The following is a 21,995-nucleotide window of genomic DNA, read 5'->3' as shown; positions in this document are numbered from 1 at the left end:
AGCTGACAGCTAAGGGTTGCAGCCCCCAGCTGTGAGTTTTGACTGGTTGGGTATCAAAAATACAGAAGAAACCATGACGTTTTTTAAAAATTATTTATTTACAGCACAGGAGTTGGCTAATGAATGCCCCTCTCAGCCGCTCCTGCTATTGCTGTTCAGTACGGACGCAGAACTTTGCTGTTCGCTTTCGTCCATCTCTACTTTCAATTTGAAAATGTAAATATAAAAAAATAAATGTATATGAAAATATAAAGATTCTTAAAGGGGTTGTCTGATTTAGAAGGACAAGTCTGTAGAAACTTTGTGTAATAGCAGACCCGTGAAACCTCCCAGCGCACACACTGTGCGCTGTGAGGATTTGCTGGTGTCTGCACCGGGAATGGCAATCAAGTATGCAATATGCATACTCCGGGACAAAACCCGGCTAGAGAGCACGGCCTAGCTCAATACTCTATGTTGAGCAAGGCCATGCCCACTAGATGGGTTCTGCCCTGGAGTATGCATATGGCTTACTTGACCGCCGTTTCTGGTGCAGACACTGGCATATCCTCACAGAGTAACTGCAGACTTGTCATTCTAGACCCAAGAACCCCTTTACATTTTCAGCTGGAAAATGGGTTATTAAAAGTGACTCACCTATTAGTAGTAAAATTGCAAACAGAATCTGGAAAATACTGTAGATAAGTGGGAAAGTGAACATCAAGCTAAGCTGCTCCGGAGTAAAGGAAAGCTGGATAATTGTGGTGCATAGTTGAGTATTTTGCATTCCTGTTTCCAATGAGATTGTTCGACATCTAAATATGTAACAATGGGAAAAGGAATAAGAATATTGTGTAATGCATTTAGTATATTCTAATATGAAAATTCATCACTTACAGTAAAATACAGTATATTGAACTAAAATGTATTACATTGTATGACATTAAATTGTGCGTTGCCGGGTAAGTGCATTTTGCATTTGTGGTCACTGTCAGGCACATACAGTCAGGAATTATGCAAGATGCCACAGTCTGGATGGTTGCGTTTAGGCATCCAACCACCAAAGGGACCCATTCCTAAAAATGTATACTTAAAAGGAAAAAATACTGAAATGCATGATTTTTCAACTGTACTATACAATCTTGCTCACCATTATTTGCACCCTTTCATTTTTTTCATAGACTGTACAATGTCTTCAGAAGTAAATGGAAATGTACCAAAAGTTATATCCTCAGGATTTTTAAATTAGTGGTCCAAAGCAATACAACAATAAAACATTGTTTTTCAACTTACATTTTACAATTTCAAAGAAGAAACAGAATAAACAGCATGTGCAGCAATAAAGGCACCCTAAGGGTATGTTCCCACGGTCAGTAAATACTGCGGAATGGAAGCTACATACATCCGCAGCGTCCAACCTGCAGCGGCCAGATATTACAGCATAGTGGATGGAATTTCAAGAAATCCCATTTCCACTATGTGTCCATCAGCACCCGCGGCTTCCCTGAGGAGACAGACATGCGACACACCTTTCCAGACCGCAACATGTCAATTTATCTTGCGGAGATGCTCAGTCTCTGCAAGATAAATATCACCAGTTCAATGTATTGGGCGCGGTGATTCCACATGGTTCAATGAACACATGCGGAATCACCTGTGTCCAAAAGCCAGCAGCGCCTTGGACGGAACAGACATGTGCTGCGTCCAAAACGCTGCCGAATACTGACCGTGGGGATGTAGCCTAATTAACCCCTTTACCCCCGAGGGTGATTTGCATGTTAATGACTGGGCGAATTTTTGCAAATCTGACCACTGTCACTTTATGAGGTTATAACTCTGGGACACTTCAACGTATCCTATTGATTCTGAGAAAGTTTTTTGTGACAATTGTACTTCATGACAGTGGTAAAATTTATTTTGTATGACTTGCGTTTATTTGTAAAAAAAAAAAAATATGTAAAATTTCGCAATTTTCAAACTTTTAATTGTCATGCCCTTAAATCACAGGGATATGTCATGCAATATAGTTAATAAACATTTCCCACATGTCTACTTTACATTAGCACAATTTTGAAACCAAAATGTTTTTTTGTTAGGAAGTTATAAGGGTTAATACAGTAGTTGATCAGCAATTTTTCATTTTTCCAACAAAATTTACAAAACCATTTTTTTAGGGACCACCTCACATTTGAAGTCACTTTGAGGGGTCTATATGAAAGAATATACCCAAAAGTGGCACCATTCTAATAACTACACCCCTCAGGGTGCTCAAAACCACATTAAAGAAGTGTATTAACCCTTCAAGTGCCTCACATTTTTTAAAAAACTTTTTTCACAGAAAAATTGACTTCAGATCCATTTTTTTTTAATTTTTACAAGGGTAACGGGATAAAATGAACCCCAAAATTTGTTGTGTAATTTCTCCTGAGCATGCCGATACCCCATATGAGGGAGAAAGCCACTGTTTTGGCCCACGGCAGAGTTCGAAAGGAAAGGAGTGCCATTTGACTTTCTGAGTGCAAAATTTGCCATGTCACGTTTGGAGAGCCTCTGATGTACCTAAACAGTAAAAATCCCCCACAATTTACAAAATTTTGGAAACTAGACCCCTCAGGGAACTGATTTAGATGTGTGGTGAGCACATTGAACCCTCAGGTGCTTCACAGAAGTTTATAACATTGAGCTGTAAAAATAAAAAAAAAATCAAATTTTTCCCACAAATATGTTTTTAGCACAAAATATTGCATTTTCGTAAGGGTAACAGGAGAAATTGCACTATACAATTTGTTGTGCAATTTCTCCTGAGTATGACGATACCCCATATTTGGGGGAATACTACTTTTGAGGCACAGTGAAAAGCTCATAAGGGAAGAGGCGCCATATTGGAGTTCAGATGTTGCTGGAATGGTTTGAGGGTGACATGTCACATTGCCTGAGCTCCTGAGGTGCCAGAACAGCAGAAACCCCCATATGTGAACTCATTTTACAAACTACACTCCCCAATGAATTCATCTAGGGGTGCAGTGATCATATTGGCACCACATGTGCCTCACAGAGTTTTATACCATTGAGCCTTGAAGAAAGTATAAATTACATTTTTACCACTCAACTGCTGCTTTAGCCCCAAGTTTTTATTTTTCTATGGGCTAATAGGAAATTTTTTTTACAACAAACTGAGGTCCATTTTTTCCCGATAAGGCAGTTTTATTCTTCGGGTCTGTACGATAACAGCGATACCTCATTTATATCTTTTTTATGTTTCGGTGCTTTTAAACAATAAAAACTATTTTATAGAACAAATCATTGTTTTTGCATTGCTTTATTCTGAGAGTTATAACTTTTTATTTTTCCACTGATTGAGCTGTGTGGTGGCTTGTTTCTTGCAGGAAAATGACGTTTTCAGTGGTATCATGTTTATTTATATCAATCTTTTTAATCGTGTTTTATTCCACTTTTTGTTAGGTGGTATGATGATAAAACATTGTTTTTTTGCCTTTTTTATGGTGTTCACTAAAGGGGACAGTTTTATAGGCCAGTTCATTGTGGACGGGGTGATAACAAATATGTGTACTTTTATTCTTTTTTTTCATTCAAATATTTATTTAGAGATATGATATCTTTTGATTTTTTATTATTTTTTAGTTTTTTAATATTTTTACAATTATTTAATTTTTTTTTTACTTTTTGATAACTTACTTTACTTTGTCCCAATATGGAACAATCATTTTTTGCAGGCTGATCACTACTACAGCATGGAGATGAAGCAGCATCTTCATGCTGCAGAAACTGTCAGCTCTACACTGACAGACAAACTTGCTGACCATGCACTGGGCATGATCAGCATGTTTGCTAGGTCTGGTGACCTGGATTTCATCATGACGACATCGGGTCACCATGGCAACGATCGGGACCCCGCGTCATGCCACGGGGTCTCCGATCCAAAGGCAGAGGGGCTGTCAAACCTCTGCCAGCTTCTGGAATGCTGCAATCATATTCGATTGCAGCATTTCGGGGGGTTAAAGTGCCAGGAGTGGTCTATGATAGCTCCTGGCACTTAGTGGTGGGTGTCAGCTGTCAGAATCAGCGCGGGTGTGTGCGGGGGCGATCGCTCAGACCTAATATTCCATCTATGGTCAAATAGGCCCAGGGCACATGGACGGAATATTATGTCTGATGTCAGAAAGGGGTTAATACTTGGTGGCACACCCTTCGGCATTCGTGACAGCATCCAAATGTTTCTTGTTTCCTTCAATAAGCTTCTTGCACTTTTCAGCTGTTATTTTCTCCAACTCTGTCTTTGTAGTTTGTTCAAGCTCTTGAATGTTTGCAGAGTCCTTTCTTGCAATGGCAGATTTCAACTCACCCCAAAGATATTCAATGGGATTGAGGTCAAGGCTCATTGCTGGCCATTTTAAAACAGTCCATTTTTTTCCTTTTCAACCTTTCCTGTGTACTTTTGGATGGGTAGGACATTTTGTTCTAGAATCTCTTGTTAATTCTCTGATTTCATGACTCCTGTGATCTGTGATACGGTTAAGGCCTCAGTACCAAACGCAGCAAATCAACTCCACAGCATTATGGACCTTCCACCATGCTTAACGGTTGGTAGAGAGTTCTTTTCCTTATAAACTTCATTGCGCCGTCTGTAAAACTGTTACTTTGCATTGTCAAAAGCTCTATTTTTGTTTCATCTGTCCACAGAACATTTTCCCAGAAGGATAGTCGATTGTCAAGGTACTCTTTGGCAAAGATCAGTCATTCTTTTTATGTCTTTTCTTCAGCAACGGTTTCTTCCGTGGCCTTTGGCCATAAAGCTCTGCTTGGTTTAGTGTGCAGTGTATGGTACTTGTTGGAACCATGACCCAAGATTGTTTCAGGTTTGCTTTCGGGTCTTTGGATGTTTGACATGACGTTTTCTCTACCATTCGCACCAACCTTTGAAGACATCTCTTGTCAATTTTCCTCTTTCTCCCATGTCCAGGGAGGTTCTTGACGATTCCATGCTTGGCAAAATTCTTAGTTACATTGCGCACTGTTGAACCTGGGATACAGAAGTCTTTGGAGGTGGCCTTAGACTCTTTGGAAGTTTTGTGTTTGCTAATAGCAGTTCTGATGTCCTCAGACAGCTCCTTTGTCTTCACCATTGTCAGAAAGGAGCATGACCTACCATGTGTTTTTTAAAACACTGAAGTAATCATTCATTGGCTAATTCATGTCACATAGGCACTGACAATTAATTACAGGTGATTCTAATTTGTGATTTTCCACAGGCTAGTCAAAATGTGTTTCCATACTAATATACACTCACCGGCCACTTTATTAGGTACACCTGTCCAACTTCTTGTTAACACTTAATTTCTAATCAGCCAATCACATGGCGGCCACTCAGTGCATTTAGGCATGTAGACATGGTCAAGACAATCTCCTGCAGTTCAAACCGAGCATCAGTATGGGGAAGAAAGGTGATTTGAGTGCCTTTGAACGTGGCATGGTTGTTGGTGCCAGAAGGGCTGGTCTGAGTATTTCAGAAACTGCTGATCTACTGGGATTTTCACGCACAACCATCTCTAGGGTTTACAGAGAATGGTCCGAAAAAGAAAAAAAATCCAGTGAGCGGCAGTTCTGTGGGCGGAAATGCCTTGTTGATGCCAGAGGTCAGAGGAGAATGGGCAGACTGGTTCGAGCTGATAGAAAGGCAACAGTGACTCAAATCGCCACCCGTTACAACCAAGGTAGGCCTAAGAGCATCTCTGAACGCACAGTGCGTCGAACTTTGAGGCAGATGGGCTACAGCAGCAGAAGACCACACCGGGTACCACTCCTTTCAGCTAAGAACAGGAAACTGAGGCTACAATTTGTACAAGCTCATCGAAATTGGACAGTAGAAGATTGGAAAAACGTTGCTTGGTCTGATGAGTCTCGATTTCTGCTGCGACATTCGGATGGTAGGGTCAGAATTTGGCGTAAACAACATGAAAGCATGGATCCATCCTGCCTTGTATGGAGCATCTTTGGGATGTGCAGCCGACAAATCTGCGGCAACTGTGTGATGCCATCATGTCAATATGGACCAAAATCTCTGAGGAATGCTTCCAGCACCTTGTTGAATCTATGCCACGAAGAATTGAGGCAGTTCTGAAGGCAAAAGGGGGTCCAACCCGTTACTAGCATGGTGTACCTAATAAAGTGGCCGGTGAGTGTAATGTAAAGGGTGCCAATACCAATGTTACAGCAAGCATTTGCTTTTCCTATTTTTCCTTCCCATTGTTTTTTATTTTTAATTATTGTTTATTGTTTGCTCTTTTGCATTTAACACGAGTGCTCTGTTTCACTTTATTCATTTTTTTCAGGAGATATTCCACATTTTGTACTTAAACTTCATAGGTGCCAATTACGATGAGCAGGACTGTATATAATTAGGATTTCAATTATGAGAGTGTAATATTAAGCAACTGATATAGATTACTGCAGCTCCTAATATGCACGATTATTACCACAAATGACCTGCTAATAATGTCATTGTGTTTAAGGTTAAGTTTAACTTTCAGAAATGGAATTCATTTCAGGAATAGAAATTAGTGATGATTCTTAGTCCGCAATCTGCAAATCAGTTTAGAAATAATAAAGTTTTTATTTAAATATTGTGTCATAGGCTATTATTAAAGAATTCTATAGAGATTTTATATATACCTTGTTTATATCTGTTTTAGATGTTGTGTCAAGTCTGGGTTGTCTAACTCTAATATTGTTCTCCTAATGCAAACTACATTTCCCATAATGCCAGAGTCTCATCGCATTGCTCTTGCTCTTATCTGATAGTTTTCAGTCATAGATCAGTGACATAAAACTGATGCCCCCTAATGTATTCAGCAGAGTCTCAGTGTAAACTATATGATATATACCAGAAAGTCTCAGTGCATCCTATGACATGTATACAGCAGAGTCTTGGTGTATACTATGTGATGTTGTAGTGCGAACATAAAAATTTATATTTTGAGTCCATATTGAAACATACAGAATGCATACAGACCATGACAGAGCAGCATTGCTGGTCACAGACAGACAATGTTCATAGTGACACAATCTTGAGAACTGTTTACTTATTGTCTGAAAGCGTTTACCTCACAAATAGTTCTATGTTTCTCTATGTTTGTTGTTTGTTATTGTAAAACATGAAGGTTTATATAACCTCTGTCCGTGGTGAACTTATCTAATCCTTGTGGGCTTGTATATTCTATGGGTTTATTGCCCATTTTCTGATGTCTGCCTGGTATCTCTGTTTCATCTTATCCTGAAAGCTGGCCACTGGAGGGGGAGACTGAAACCATAGATACTACATAGTGTAAATCACTATATAAAGGCCAGAGACACATGACTAAGATTGAAGCATAAAGTTGAGTACCTGTGCTTATACATGTACAGTGTTGTGATACCTGCATAAGTGGGGATGCCAGTGCAGTGTTGTAAATTTCCCAGGGGTTCTCTGACTTGGTGTTGCTTTTCTTATATTCCAGACAGATGATGTTTAAAAGCTTCTTGGTGATGATGTGAGTATCATTATTATTATTTATTCTTTGTATGTACTTAACCTTTGTATGCTAAAATATACAAAAGTATACGCAATCATACTATTCCTTTAATTTTGTACTTATATCACAAGTAGTAGCCATATCCGAACCTCAGTGTTAAAAATTTGGCGTAGTTGGCAGGATACTCAGAAGGCCCCCAATTTTTTTAAAATTAATATTAACAGGACTATGTGTGATAGTGTGAGATTGCGTAAAATATGCCTCTCTTTAAGAAAAAGGTGGCTGTGAGTGAGTATATTGAGATTCCAGGTTTTGAACAGGCTCCCTATCATATTATGGCCACCAAGTGGTCGCACAGTGCTGGTTTGGGTGAAACATTGGACAAATGTTTGAAGGATGCTGAACCTGATGATGTGGTTGCATGCTTATAGAAAGTGAAAGTGGAGAAAGGTAAAGAGTTGGGTGCTGTTGGCAGGTATGGATGGATATTGTTGTCTGCATATAGAAAACTGCATGAGGAAAGAATTCGTATTTTAACACTAATACAGGAATTGGAAAAACAGTTGTGTGAGGCCCAGAATGCATTGGTTATAGCACAATGTCAGAATAAGTTATTAATGGACGGATGTGATGGATATCAGCATGTTGTAGAAAAGGCTGCCATATGTGTAGCAGAGTAAAAGTACAGAAGTAGGTAAGGGAAGGTGAATAAAAAGAAAGTAGCTTTGGCCATAGCCAAAGCAGGGATAGAGTGGAACCCTGATCAGTGAGATGGTGATGTTTGGAATTCAGCTGACTCTGAAAACATCACCGATCCCGAGTCTGAGCATGAACATTTCCATGGGAAGAGGAAAATTGATCCTCCTCTTAACCCAGAAAAAATTCATCCTGTATATCTGAGACGGATTGTAGAGACAGCTTCCGGTAAACGGTTTTTCTCAAAAACCAAATATGTATAAGTGTACACAATCATACTATTCCTTTAATATTGCACTTTAAAATAAAATTGTCTTATATCACAAGTAGTAGCCTTCTTTAGAGTCGTATCTGAACCTTCGTGTTAAAAACTTGGCAATACAGATGTATATTGCAGAGTCTCAGTGTGTACTATGTGATGCATAAGGTAAACTCTTGGTGTATTCTCCTATGACTCAATTATTACAATGTGATGTATACAGCAGTCTTAGTGTATCCTATGTGATGTACACAGCAATCTTAGTATATCCTATGTGATGTATTCAGTAGAGTCTCAGTGTATCATGTGTGGTGTATAAAGCAATCTCAGTGCATGCTATGTTATGTATAAGTTACAGTCTCGGTGTAAGAGTTGTGATGTATATAGAGCAGTCTCAGAGTATCCTATGTGATGAATACAGTCTCAGTGCATTTAATTTTTCTATATAATGTATGTGGCAGAGTCTCAGTGTATCATTTTTGATATATACAGTAGTCTCAATAAATCTTATGTGAATTATATAGCAATGTCTCAGTGTATTTTATGTGATGTGTATACACCAGTCTCAGTGTATTTCATGTGATGTATACAGCAGAATCTTAGTGTGACCTATGTGATGTACATGTCAGAGTCTCAGCGTATCTTATGTGATGTATACATCAACCTCAGTGTATCCTGTGAGATGTATACAGCAGAGTCTCAGTGTATCCTATGTGTTGTATGCAACAGTCTCAGAGTATCCTAAGTAATGTGTACAGCTAAGTCTCGGTGTATCCTGCCTGATGTATACAGTAGTCTCAGTGCATCTTATGTTACTATGTAATGTATACAGAAGAGTCTTAGTTGATTCTGTGTGATGTATACAGTAGTGTCAGTATATCCTATGTGATGTATATAGCAGAGTCTCAGTGCTGCTTATGTCATGTAAACACAGCATCATCTGTGTATGCTATGTGTTGCATACAGTTAAGTCTAAGTGTGATCTATTTGACGTATACAGCAGAGTCTCAGTGTATCTTATGTGATATATTAAGCAGTCTAGTGTATCCTATGTGCAGTATATAGTAGAGTCTCAATGTAACTTATGTGATATACACAGCAGAGTCTCAGTGTATCCTATGTGATATATATCATAATCTCAGTGAATCCTATGTAATATTTGCAGCAGTCTCAGTGTATCCTATGTGATGTATACGGCAGATTCTTGGTGTATCCTATGTGATGTATAAAGCACGGTCTCAGTGTATTGTATGTGATGTATACAGCAGAATATGAGCGTATATTATGTAATGTATACAGCAGAGTGTCATTATCACCTAATACATATTTATAGGGAATATAAATTGTGAGCACCATTGGGGACATTGATGAAAGTGTCTGTAAAGCGCTGCGGAATATGATGGCCCTATATAAGCAACACATAATAAATAAATAATAAATATATTCTATGTGATGTATACAGCAGAGTCTTATTGTATCCTATATGATGTATATTGTGCTCTTCTAAGCATCCAATCAACAGTTACTGAGTATTGGTTGCGCAGTAGCAAGGCTGGTCTGGGAGGTAAGTATACATTTTGTTCTTTACTTACACTGCCCTGTACCCATTATGATTAACTTTTATGGTAGATGAGAGAACCCATTTATATTACAAAAAAGTTACATACCTGCTCAATGTCTGATTAGATATATAAGCCAACAGGAAGCCAAAAAGGAAGCCAGCAGCTGGAAATACTGTTCCTATAATCCACAATTTTGGGTCAATGTCCCATGATCCTTTGTATAGAACTCCACCTATTACAGCTATAAGTAAAATAAGGATTCCCCCTGTAATGGATCCTACCTGGAAGGACAATAGCAATTAGTTAGATTACATAATATTATGTGTCATTTTTGCGCAATACAACTGTACAAAAGAGACAAATTTTGTGCAGACAAGCAGGATGATCTGTCTAGTTTATTCAAACACTATGAAGTGGAGAGAACAGAGTGTTCATTCAAGGGATTCTCAGAGAAATATGCTAAAATAAATAACTAATATAAATAATACACATTTAAATATTAAACATTTTTTAAATACCTTCATTTAGCAAAAATGTATGCTTTATCTACTGCACTTTTTCAGGATTCAAAGGTGGCAGCTACCATCAATCACATCCCTTCCTAGATTTCAGGTTTGGTTGTGTCAAACATTAAGCACGTGACATAGGTCACGTCAGAGCGTCGTCTTGTCAGGCATTGTGATTGTGCATTCCTTTATTCAATCCGGCTCCACTCCTCCATGTCCTGTTACATTCAGTGAACAAAACAATGTACATGCCAGACAGGACCCTGCTCTGACCAGACCTCATTGTCATGGTTCATGCAGTCTTTCCGGAAATCTAAGACAGATTGATGGTAGCTGCCATCTTTGAATCCTGACAGAGTGCTATAGATAAAGCATTCCTTTTTGCTAAATTAAGGTATTTAGAAAACGTTTAATATTTATATGTGTACTATTTATTTAATGTATTTAATTTATTTGAGCTCATTTCACAGAGAACCACTTTAAAGAAGGATACATGAACATATTTCTCCAGCAACATTAGAAGAACAACTAAAACAAAATGTAATAATAGTTGGGTTCTACTGATTGGCCTCAAGACAAGGGGCATACATAGAAATCATGGGACCCCATTACAGAAGTTCCAATTGGGCTCCCCCCACTCCTCTCAAACAATAAAAAATTAATATTCGGCGATGTCATGGAAGAGCATATCTCCATACCTTCAAATAGTTTAATGGCCCACACATAGCCTTACAAATAGTATAATGACCTCCATATAGCCCTCAAATAGTATAATGGGCCCCACATTGTCCTCCATACAGTATAATGACCCCCTTATTGTACTCCATACAGTATTATGGGCCCCACATAGTTCTTTATAAAGTATAATGGGCCCCACATAGTCATCAATATAATATAATGGCCCTACTTACCTTGGTATGTAAATGTTTGGGCACCTCTGGTCAAAATTACTGTTATGGTGAACAGTTAAGCAAATTGAAGCTAACACATTTCCTTTGTATTTTAGGCAAAATAAAAATATATATTGTAATTTGCTTCATTTTAAAAATTACAAAAAGGAAAATGGACCAATGCAATAGTTTGGGCATCATTGGAGATATGTGTGCTCAGATAACTTAGACCTAGGTTTCAGACCTTGATTAGCCTGTTAGGATTATGGGTTATTCACTATCATCGTTAGGAAAAGCCAGGTGATGCAAATTTCCCAGCTTTATAAAAAAACCAGCCTCCTCTAACCTTGTGCCAAAATCCCGCAACTATGGGTTCTTCTAAGCAGCTGCTTAGCGCTCTGAAAATGAAAATGGTGGAGGTCCACATAGCAGGAGATGGCTATAAGAAGATAGCAAAGCATTTTCAACTTTTCCTTTCCTCAATTCGAAATGTAATTAAAAAAAGTTAACAGGAACAGTGGAGGTCAAGATAAGGTTTGGAAGACCAAGCAAAATTTCAGTGAGAGCTGCTTGTAGGATTGCTAGAGAGGCAAATCAGAACCCCTGCTTGACTGCAAAAGACCTTCAGAAAGATTTAGCAGATACTGGTGTTGTGGTTCATTGTTTTACTGTTCAGGGACACCTGCACAAATATTGCCTTCATAGAAGAGGCATCAGAAGAAAAGCTCTCCTGCGGCCTCACCATAAAATTCAGGACACGAAGTATGCAAAAGAACATCTAAACAAGTGTGATGAAGTTTGGAAACAAGTCCTGTAGTCCGATGAGATTAAAATAGAACTCTTTGGCCACAATAATCAAAGATATTGTCAAGGTATTTCTACTCCTCAGTGTGTCTGGGATGCAATTACTGACAGCTCGGTCGTCCAATCTGGTATAGTGGTGTGCTGAAGCTGTCGGTATTTTGATTGATGGCTTAGCCATCCAATCTGGTACAGGGGCATGCTGAGCTGTCAGTGTGTTGATTGACAGCTCGACTATCCAATCTGAGACTGGGAGGCGTCGGCTGTCTCCAAGTGTTCGTTATTCCAGGTCATTTCCATGCTACTTAACTGAGCTGATGCTCCCAGACCTCTGCCGGACATACATTCAGCTAGTGAGGTTTGTGCTTCCTGTGCCTTAAGTTCTGTATGCTTGATCATTTATTGCTTGATCTTGGACTTCGTTCTGACTATCCGTGTGTTTAACGCCTTCAGCTCTGATCCATTATAATCCTGTTACTCTGACCTTGGAACGTTACCTGACCAGGCTTTTGGGGGTGGATCATTCATGCTTTGGGGTTATGTTGCAGCCAATGGCACGGGGAATCTTTCACGGGTAGAGGGAAGAATGGATTCAATGAAATTTCAATAAATGCTTAATGCAAACATAACACCATCTGTTAAAAAGCTGAAGTTGAAAAGAGGATGGAATTTTCAAATGGATAATGATCATAAACACGTGTTAAAATCCACAATGGACTACCTCAAAAGGTGCAAGCTGAAGGTTTTACAATGGCCCTCACAGTCCCCTGATCTGAACATCATTAAAATCTGTGGCTAGACCTCAAAATAGCAGTGCAAGCAAAATGACTCATGAATCTCTCACAACTGGAAGACTTTTCCAAGGAAGAATGGATGAAAATCCTTCAAACTAGAATTGAAAGACTATTGGCTGGCTACAAAAAGTGTTTACAAGCTGTGATACTTGCAAAAGGGGGTGCTATTAGGTACTACCCATGCAGGGTGCCCAAACTTTTGCATCAACCCATTTTTCTTTTTGTAATTTTTAAAATGCAAAAGCTTAAAATATATCTACTTTTTTGCCTAAAATACAAAGGAAATATGTCATCTTTAATTTTAACTTTTTAACTGTTCACAATAACAGTAATTTTGTGCAGGGGTGCCCCAAACTTTACATGCCACTATATTCTTCCATATAGCATAATAGACTCCACATAGTCCTTCATATAGTATAATGGGCTCCACATAGTTCTCTTACTGTATAATGGGCCCCACATTGCCTTCCATATAGTATATGGCCCCCACATAGTCCTCCATACAATATAATGAGCCCCATATAGTCTTCCACACATAGTCCTCTATACAGCGTAATATGCTGCATATAGTCTTGTATACAGTATTATGGCCCCCACATTGCATTCCATACAGTATAATGAGCCCCACATAGCCTTCTATGCAGTATCATGGGTCCCACATTGCCTTCCATAAATTATAATGAGCCCCACAATGTTTTCATTGATATAAGAGAAAAAAATACTCATCTCTCCTCCTCGTTCCCCAGCTGCTCCAGTCTCCTCAGAGTGGTTCTGCAGCTGTGCACTCCTGGCTCCCTCTTTTATCATTGCTTTCAACTGTATCGGCATCCAGGACACCGAAACAGTTGAAAATATGCTGATTGGCAGGGGAGGGTGGGCCGTGGGCCTCCAGACTCATGGGCGCTATGGTGGCCTCATGGTTTGCCTCCTTTGTTGGTATGCCACTGCTTAAGATGCCATTATAAAGCCATAGACAGCGGTATTGCTCTGGAAAAAGTTTTCATACCCTATGAACTTTTCCACATTTTTTTACTTTACACCCACAAATTTAAATATACAGGGGTTGGACAAAATAATGGAAACACCTAACGTTTTGGCATCATAATCTTCGAACATGTGATAAACATGTAATGTTTTGTAGTTGATTATTTGTGTTATGTGATATGTGTATGTAAATTAACTGTTTATTTTGCATAATTGTAAGAACATTTATGAGAACCTGATACGAATGGCAGACCTCTCAGATTTTCAAAGAGGCCAAATTGTTGGTGTTTGTATGGCAGGCGCTAGTGTGACAAAAAGTGCCCGAATGCTTGGCGTGTCAAGAGGTACTGTCTCCAAAGTAATGACTGCGTTTGAAAGAAAAGGAAAACCGTCCGCAGCAAAGCACAGGTCCGGCCGAAAGTCAAAGTTGACTGAGAGAGACCGTCGGACTCTAAAGCGAATTGTGAGAGAGGATCGCAAGACCACAGCTCTGAAAATCACTGCTGAGCTCAATGAACACCTACAGAACCCAGTTTCCATGAAAACTGTTCGTCGGGAGCTGCACAAATCTGGATTCCACAAAAGATCTGCAATTAGAAAACCACTGCTCTCAATGACAAATGTTTCCAAGCATTTAGTGGTGTAGAAACCTCCAGAATTGGTCCCTCGAGCAGTGGAAACATGTGATATTCTCAGACAGCCGAAAGAAGCATTCCATCCAGACTGCCTTCTCCCAACCGTAAAACATGGTGGAGGTTCTGTGATGATCTGGGGTGCTATTTCGTGGAAATCCACCGCGCCAATGATACCCCTTCATGGAAGAATTAACAGCCGAGATTATTTAGGCATTTTGGGTGACCAAGTGCATCCAATGGTTCAAGCACTGTTCCCGGAGGGAAACGCCATCTTTCAGGATGATAATGCACCAATTCATACAGCTAGAATCATTAAAGCATGGCGCGAGGATCATTCTAATGAAGTTGAGCATCTCATCTGGCCCCCCACAATCCCCAGACCTCAACATTATTGAGCATTTATGGTCGATTTTAGAGATTCAATTAGACGTCGATTTCCGCCGCCATTGTCGCTCAAAGAACTGGAGGGTGTTTTAACTGCAGAATGGGCTAAAATTTCTTTGGAAACAATTCACACCTTGTATGAATCCATACCTCGGAGAATTGAGGCTATAATTTCTGCAAAAGGTGGACCTACACCATATTAAACTAACTTTTGTTGATGTTTCCAGGTGTTTCCATTATTTTGTCCAACCCCTGTATTTTATTTGGATTTTATGTAATATAACAATACAAAATAGCATAATAATACTGTGTATAGTATTTTGTAAGACCACCTTTTGATGCAATTACTGCTGTAAGTCTTTTGGGTATGTCTCTACCAGCTTTGCATATCTAGAGGCTGAAATGTTTGCCCTTTCTTCTTTGCAAACTAGCTCTAGCTCAATGAGATTGGATGGAGAGCATCTGTGAACAGCAATTCTCAAATCTTTCCACAGATTCTCTATTGGACTTAGGTCTGGACTTTGACTGGGCCATTCAAATAAATGAATATTCTTTGATTTAAACAATTCCATTATAGATCTGGCAGTATGTTTAGGGTCGTTGTCCTGCTGGAATGTGAACCCATGCACCAGTCTCAAGTGTTTTGCAGCCTATAACTGGTTATTCCTCCAGCATTGCCCTGTTTTTACCCCATCCACCTTCCCATCAGCTTTGACCAGCTTCCCTGCCTGTACCAGCAGATGAAAAGCATCAACACAGCATGATGTCGTCACCACCATTTTTGTGGTGGGAGTGGTGTTTTTTAGGGTGATATGCAGTGTCAATGTTCCGCCACAAATAGCATTTTGTATTTAGCGAAAAAAGTTCTGCTTTTTCCTCATCTGACCAGATCAACATTTTTCACATGCTAGCTTTGCCCCTACATGGCCTTTTGCAAACCGCAAACAGGACTTCTTATGGCTTTTTTTTCAAAAATGGTTTTCTTCTTGCCTCTCTTCCAATAAGTGCAAGTTCTCTAATCCAGCTTTTAGACTGGATTCACACACAGCATGAGGTGCATTTTTATAGAGGCCAGATATTCGCTTTTAAGCAGTAGAACAATATAAACACCTCTATACACAATGATCCACAATTTACTAACATTAATTATGACTAATTTATGACATTTGACTTTTCTCACAAAATAGACACAAAATATATCACAGCAATTAAATGGCATCAGTTACCACATTTCACCTATGTAAACTATTAATATGGTCACACAGATTATAAACTGTTGAGGAAAGTGGTGCCCCATATCAGGTGTCTTGTGGCTGATAAATTATCTTTTATCACATTATATAAATTACTGCATTTTTCGGACTATAAGACGCACAGGACCATAAGGCGCACCCCAAATTTGGGGTGAAAATTGCAGAAAAAAGATTTTTTATAAGATGGGGGTCCGTCTTATTGTCTGAATTTACAGTATCTTACCTGAGGGCTGGCGGTGGCAGAGCAGGGTCACAGGAGGCATGGTGTCTGCAGAGGTGGGGTGATGCGGTACGGCGTGCACCTGAGCAGGGTCCCTTCCTGCTCAGGTGGGCGACGCCACGGCCTGGTGTCCATGGGAGGGTTGCAGCAGTGGTTACCGGCAGAGGTGCTGGGATGAGGAGGCACAGTGAGAGGTATGGCATGAGAGGGGTCCCTTTCCCCGGTGAGGTGATGCAGCAGCCCAGTAAGCAGCAGAGCCGGGTGAATCCTGTTGTTATCGGTGGTGGCAGCCATCTTCCTGAGGCCGCGCGTGCGCAGATGAAGCGCTCTGCTTCCCGGGGCCTCAGGAAAATGGCCGCGGGAGGCCGCGCGTGCGCAGATGGAGATCGCGGCGGCCATTTTCCTGAAGCCAAGATCTAAATCTGCGAACTCGGCTTCAGGAAAATGGCCACCGCGATCTCCATCTGCGCCCGCGCGGCCTCCCGCGGCCATTTTCCTGAATCCCCGGGAAGCAGAGCGCTCTATCTGCGCACGCGCGGCCTCAGGAAGATGGCCGCCACCACCGATAACAACAGGATTCACCCGGCTCTGCTGCTTACCGGGCTGCTGCATCACCTCACCGGAGAAAGGGACCCCGCTCACTGCGCCTCCTCATCCCCGCACCTCTGCCGCCACACCTCTGCCGCCGCACCTCTGCCACGGCACCTCTGCCGCCACGGTAAGCCTGCATTGCGACTATTAGACGCACCGCCCATTTTCCCCCCTTTTTTGGGGGGGAAAAAGTGTGTCTTGTAGTCCAAAAAATACGGTAACTCTTACAGGCTATGGGGAGGATGTTGCCTGGAAAAAACTCAACTCTGTCTCCATAAATTATTTTACATAAAGGAGGGAGTTACAAGTGTGATGTGTAATGGCTTCTCTCTGATCTCACTGCAGAGCTGTGTTTGATTATAATAACTAACACTTCTGCAGATTCCTCAGTTTCTATCTCACAGGTAGGCAAGGTTGCAATATTGTGCAGTACAGCAGAGCTCAGAGAGAAGCAAAAAATGTGTTTGCAAGAAGGCAATGTTGATTTATTGTTCTGTGTTAGTTACATGTCTCACACTGTTAACTCCCCTTTTATTTAAAATAAGTTCTGAAGAGTTATCTTCCAGGCAGCTCCTCCCCATAGCCTGGAAGAGGTTATTTGCATAAAGCAGATTTCCCAACAGCAAACCATCTGATATGAGGCATACAGTACTGTTAGGATTTTTTAAGCAGTTTATATCTGTATGCCCATATTAATATTTTAGATAGGTCAAATGTGATGACAGAGGTGTGCTAATTTTCGGTCTTTAGTAGAGCAGCATTTCTCTGCCTCCTAACTTCATGTTTGCCTGGTGGCTGTTGTACTTTTTATACATTGTCCAACAATAGGGTGTGCTCTTGCTTAAAGGGGGTGTGAACACTGTAGACATTCTAAAATTATGCCAGACCTGTTAAACAGCATGAAACACTATGATAAATTTGGAGTATTTTAAGACTGTCAAGATAAAATTTGCACTGTCTAAGGCCCCCTTCACATGTACGTATTCTGGTACATGTGGCATCCGTTTTTTTCACATCCATGTGCCATCCGCACGCTGTATGTGTGTAACATTGCAACGTATAGGAGAAGCTTTGTATTTTCATTTCTTTATCCATACCGGAAAAACACGGATGGCACATTGATGGCACCCTTATGACACATTGATCCAAAACACTGTTTTTTCTAGTATCAGTTCCATATGGATGTGTGAAATTTCTCACTGTGCTAGGAGTGACGCAATGAAGGTTACTGCAGCTCACACTTAGCTGACTGTGGGAACAGCTGGCAGTGACCAGCGGTAACCTCTATGACGTTACCACTTGTCACTGAAGCTGCGTCCCAATATCAGCTAAGTGTCTCCTGGATTCATAGCTGAGGGGTCACATCATGCCATCAATCAGTCATGCAATCCAGATGTATCAAAGCTGGAGTTCTTTGTGGGACAATTAGATTATCGTCAGAGAGATGAGGAATATGGTGTTTTATTATTTTAATTTTTACAGTAATAAATAGTAAAAAGAGGGTGAGGGCTGTTTATTTCATATAAGGGAGTGTGTCTTTCTTTCAATGAAAGGACTTTATTCTGTCTTTGTATTTTTAACAGTATGACTATGGGGTTAGTAATGGGGGCCATCTTATAGATGCCTCTTTATTACTAATCCCTGGACTTGATGTCAGCCGCCATAAAACAGCTGATATCAACCCCAGCCCTATCACCCTGTAACCGCACCAGGGCAAGTGGGAAGAGTGAGGCAAAGCTTCAGATTTGGGCATCTTATGGATGTGCCATTTCTGGGACAGCTGAGAGCTGATGTTCTTAGCCTGGGAGGAGGGCAATATCCCTGGCCCCTTCCCAGGCTATTATCAGTCCACAGCTGTCTGTTTATTTTTTGCTGGTTAGAAATTATAGGGGGACCCCATTTCATTTTTTTCTGGGGTCCCCCATAAACTAACCAGAAAAGGCTGATGTTGAGCTGTTATTAATAGCCTGGAAACCTTTTGGGACATTGACCACTTTTCCAAATTATTAACATCAGCTGTTGTGAATTCCGTTCTTGGGCTCCATCCTGTGGTTGCAAATGGTATTTTTGGGAGTTCTGCTCTTGGGCTCCCTCTGGTGGTTTCAAGTGGAACTTAGCAGCTGCGTTCACTAATCGGTTTCCTGGCCTTGTTATTTAACTGGGCTTTTGGCTTTAGTGGATGCCAGCTGTCAATGTATTTCCTGTGGATTCAGTCCTTTCCTGGAAGTTCTCTGTTGGCCAGTCCATTTTCAGCTTAAGATAAGTCTGCTACTTTTTGGGTGTTTCCCTGCTTATGACCTTCTGTTCAGTTCAATTTATGTCTCTTTTGTCCAGCTTGTCATTATGAAATATTCCGGCTAGTTGGAAGCTCTGGGGTCGCAGATTTGCCCCTCCACACCGTGAGTCGGTGTGGTGGTTAATTTTGTAAACTCTGCGTGGACTTTTAGTTTTTATACTGACCGCACAGTATCCTTTTCTATCTCTGTCTATTTAGATAGTATTGGCCTCCTTTGCTAAAAAATCTAGTTTCATTTCTGAGTTTGTCATTTTCCCTCTTCACTCACCGTCAATATTTGTGGGGGGCTATCTTCCTTTGGGGGTTTCTCTGAGGCGAGATAGCTTTCCGTTTCCATCTTCAGGGGTAGCTAGTTCTTAGGCTGTGCAGAGGCGTCTAGGCAGAGATAGGAACGCTCCACGGCTATTTCTAGTGTTGGTGTTAGGAGTAGGGATTGCGGTCAGTAAAGTTACCACCTCCTCAGAGCTAGTCCTATTTTTGTTTTACCCACCAGGTCATTTCAGTGCTGCTCCTTAGCGAGTCCATGATTGGTTTTGCCCACTAGGTCATCTCAGTACCGCTCCGTACTCACCAGGTCATAACAATCAGCCACCAGCGGTTGGCTTTCCCTCTGCTGGATTTATTTTTTAATCATGTATTTTATTCACGATGTACACACGTGTATTTTATTGTTCTGCAGCTTACTGATGGTGTCCAAAAAGTTAATTTCAGTACAGGAGTAGTTGAGTGTCAAGTTGATGGTTGGATGAAATTGATCAAACTGTTCATGGAACGTCTTTAGCTGTAGCTCAGACTCCGTCCAGATGATTAAAATGTCACTATCGCTACATTGATGACATTTTAATCATCTGGACGGAGTCTGAGCCACAGCTAAAGACGTTCCATTACACGTTCCATTTTTGTCTCCCAAATCATAACATTATGGACATGAAATTACTTGTGTTAAAAGGTAACTTAAAATCTAAGAGAGACAGAAGAGTCTGGGACTATAAACTGATGACGAGCTTTGACACTCTCACTGCAGGAATGAATGTGTCGCATGGATTTATGTCTTTTTACATCAACTAAGGAACTTGCCCCTTAGACCATGTGGGTTCATCACAACAGAACCAACCCCAATCAGAGGACAATAAAACATTTCTTATCTAAGAACTGGCCCAATATTTATGGACATAACTGTTTATCACTCATGGTAATTCTGCTTCATGTCACCTATCTTATCCATGTTTTTTTTTTCTCTGTGCTATGTTGTGCATAAATATGTGATTCTTCAGAATTTCTTTTAGTCTTTGCCTGATGAAGAGACCTGTGTAGTCTCGAAAGCTTCCAATTTGTTACCATCTTTTCAGTTAGTCATTAAAAGGTATCAACCACTGAGGACTCTCAATTCTAAATATTTTTCTATCTACTGGCTAACACGGTACCAAGATATATATCTTTCCTGTACCAGATCATCCTAGTGTTTCATAAATCAGTCTAAGGGCTTGTGCAGATGACCGTCATTTTGACGGGTAGCATTTGTCCCCATCTTACTCTATGGGGCCGTGCACTTGTCCGATTTTTTCCTTTGGACCAAATGGTCCGAGGAAAAAAATATTGCAGCATGCTCGAGCTGCATCCGATTATTGGATCGCACTTGGTCATTCATGTTTATGTGTCCGTGGAAAAAATTGGACAGCATACGAATGACATGTGAGTGCGGTCTAATTTTCACATGCAGACAGAATGGAGAAGAGAAGATGGAGAATTTTTTTGTTTATTCTCCACATCTGAGAAAATTGGATCATATTCTGTTCAATGTTTCATCAGACTGTGATTAGTATAAAGGGCCAGATTTTCTTGGATGAGAGAAACACGATGATGTGACCCTAGCGGGATTGAAGTCTGTCTAGCCTAAAGTATATGTTGGTTTATTATTTTTTTGATTGTTTGCAGGAGACAAGGGCTTCGGGGATTAGGCGTTCAGTAAGAATGGTAAATTTAGATTCAATAAAGGAGTCTGTGTGATTATTTCAAATAAAGGACTTTATTCTGGCTGTGTCTTTATTTATCATGTAACTATATGATTAGTAATGGATAGGTGTCTTATAAAGGCCTCTCCATTACTAACCTGTGGGCTTGATGTCACCTGACAATACAAAGATGACATCAAGCCCACAAATATGAACCCCACTTGCCACCGCTACAGGGCAAGTGGGAAGAGCAAGGCTAAGTGCCAGAATTGGTGCATCTATAAGATGCGCCATTTCTGGGGTGGCTGAGAGCTGATATTTTAAGCCTGGAAAGATGCTAATATGCCAATATCCATGGCCCCTTACCAGGCTATTAATATCAGCCTACAGCTGTCTGCCTAGCCTTCGCTGGGTTGATTTTATAGGGGGACCCAACTCAATTTTTTTCTGGGGTTCCTCTGTAAACTAGCAAGTAAAGGCTAAGCAAACAGCTGTGAGCTGATACTAATAGCCTGGGAACCTTTGGCTATTGGCTCCTTCCCAGAATATTAACATCTGTCCTCAGCCATCAGCTTTCCCTCTGCTGGTTATTAAAATTATGCTGTAGCCCACGCAATTTTTTACATTTTTTTTTTTAAATAAACAGATATTGCATTTCATGCAG

General features: G+C 40.5%; 1 protein-coding gene across 1 annotated transcript in view; it reads right to left on the bottom strand.

Annotated features, from left to right (window-relative positions):
* LOC143816536 (ileal sodium/bile acid cotransporter-like) overlaps positions 1–21,995 on the bottom strand; it is a 44,706-nt gene that overhangs the window by 5,324 nt on the left and 17,387 nt on the right. Inside the window, exons 4-5 of the mRNA XM_077297040.1 lie at positions 10,131–10,306; positions 637–794 (exon numbers count right to left, since the gene is read on the bottom strand). Coding sequence (XP_077153155.1) covers positions 637–794; positions 10,131–10,306 — 334 coding nt within the window. The remainder of the gene's footprint in view (positions 1–636; positions 795–10,130; positions 10,307–21,995) is intronic.

This window comes from Ranitomeya variabilis, chromosome 3 (assembly GCF_051348905.1).
Source record: "Ranitomeya variabilis isolate aRanVar5 chromosome 3, aRanVar5.hap1, whole genome shotgun sequence".
In the NCBI taxonomy this organism is placed as follows: domain Eukaryota; kingdom Metazoa; phylum Chordata; class Amphibia; order Anura; family Dendrobatidae; genus Ranitomeya; species Ranitomeya variabilis.
The sequence above is the reverse complement of the archived record's forward strand: the minus strand, read 5'-3'. Positions and strand labels throughout refer to the sequence as shown.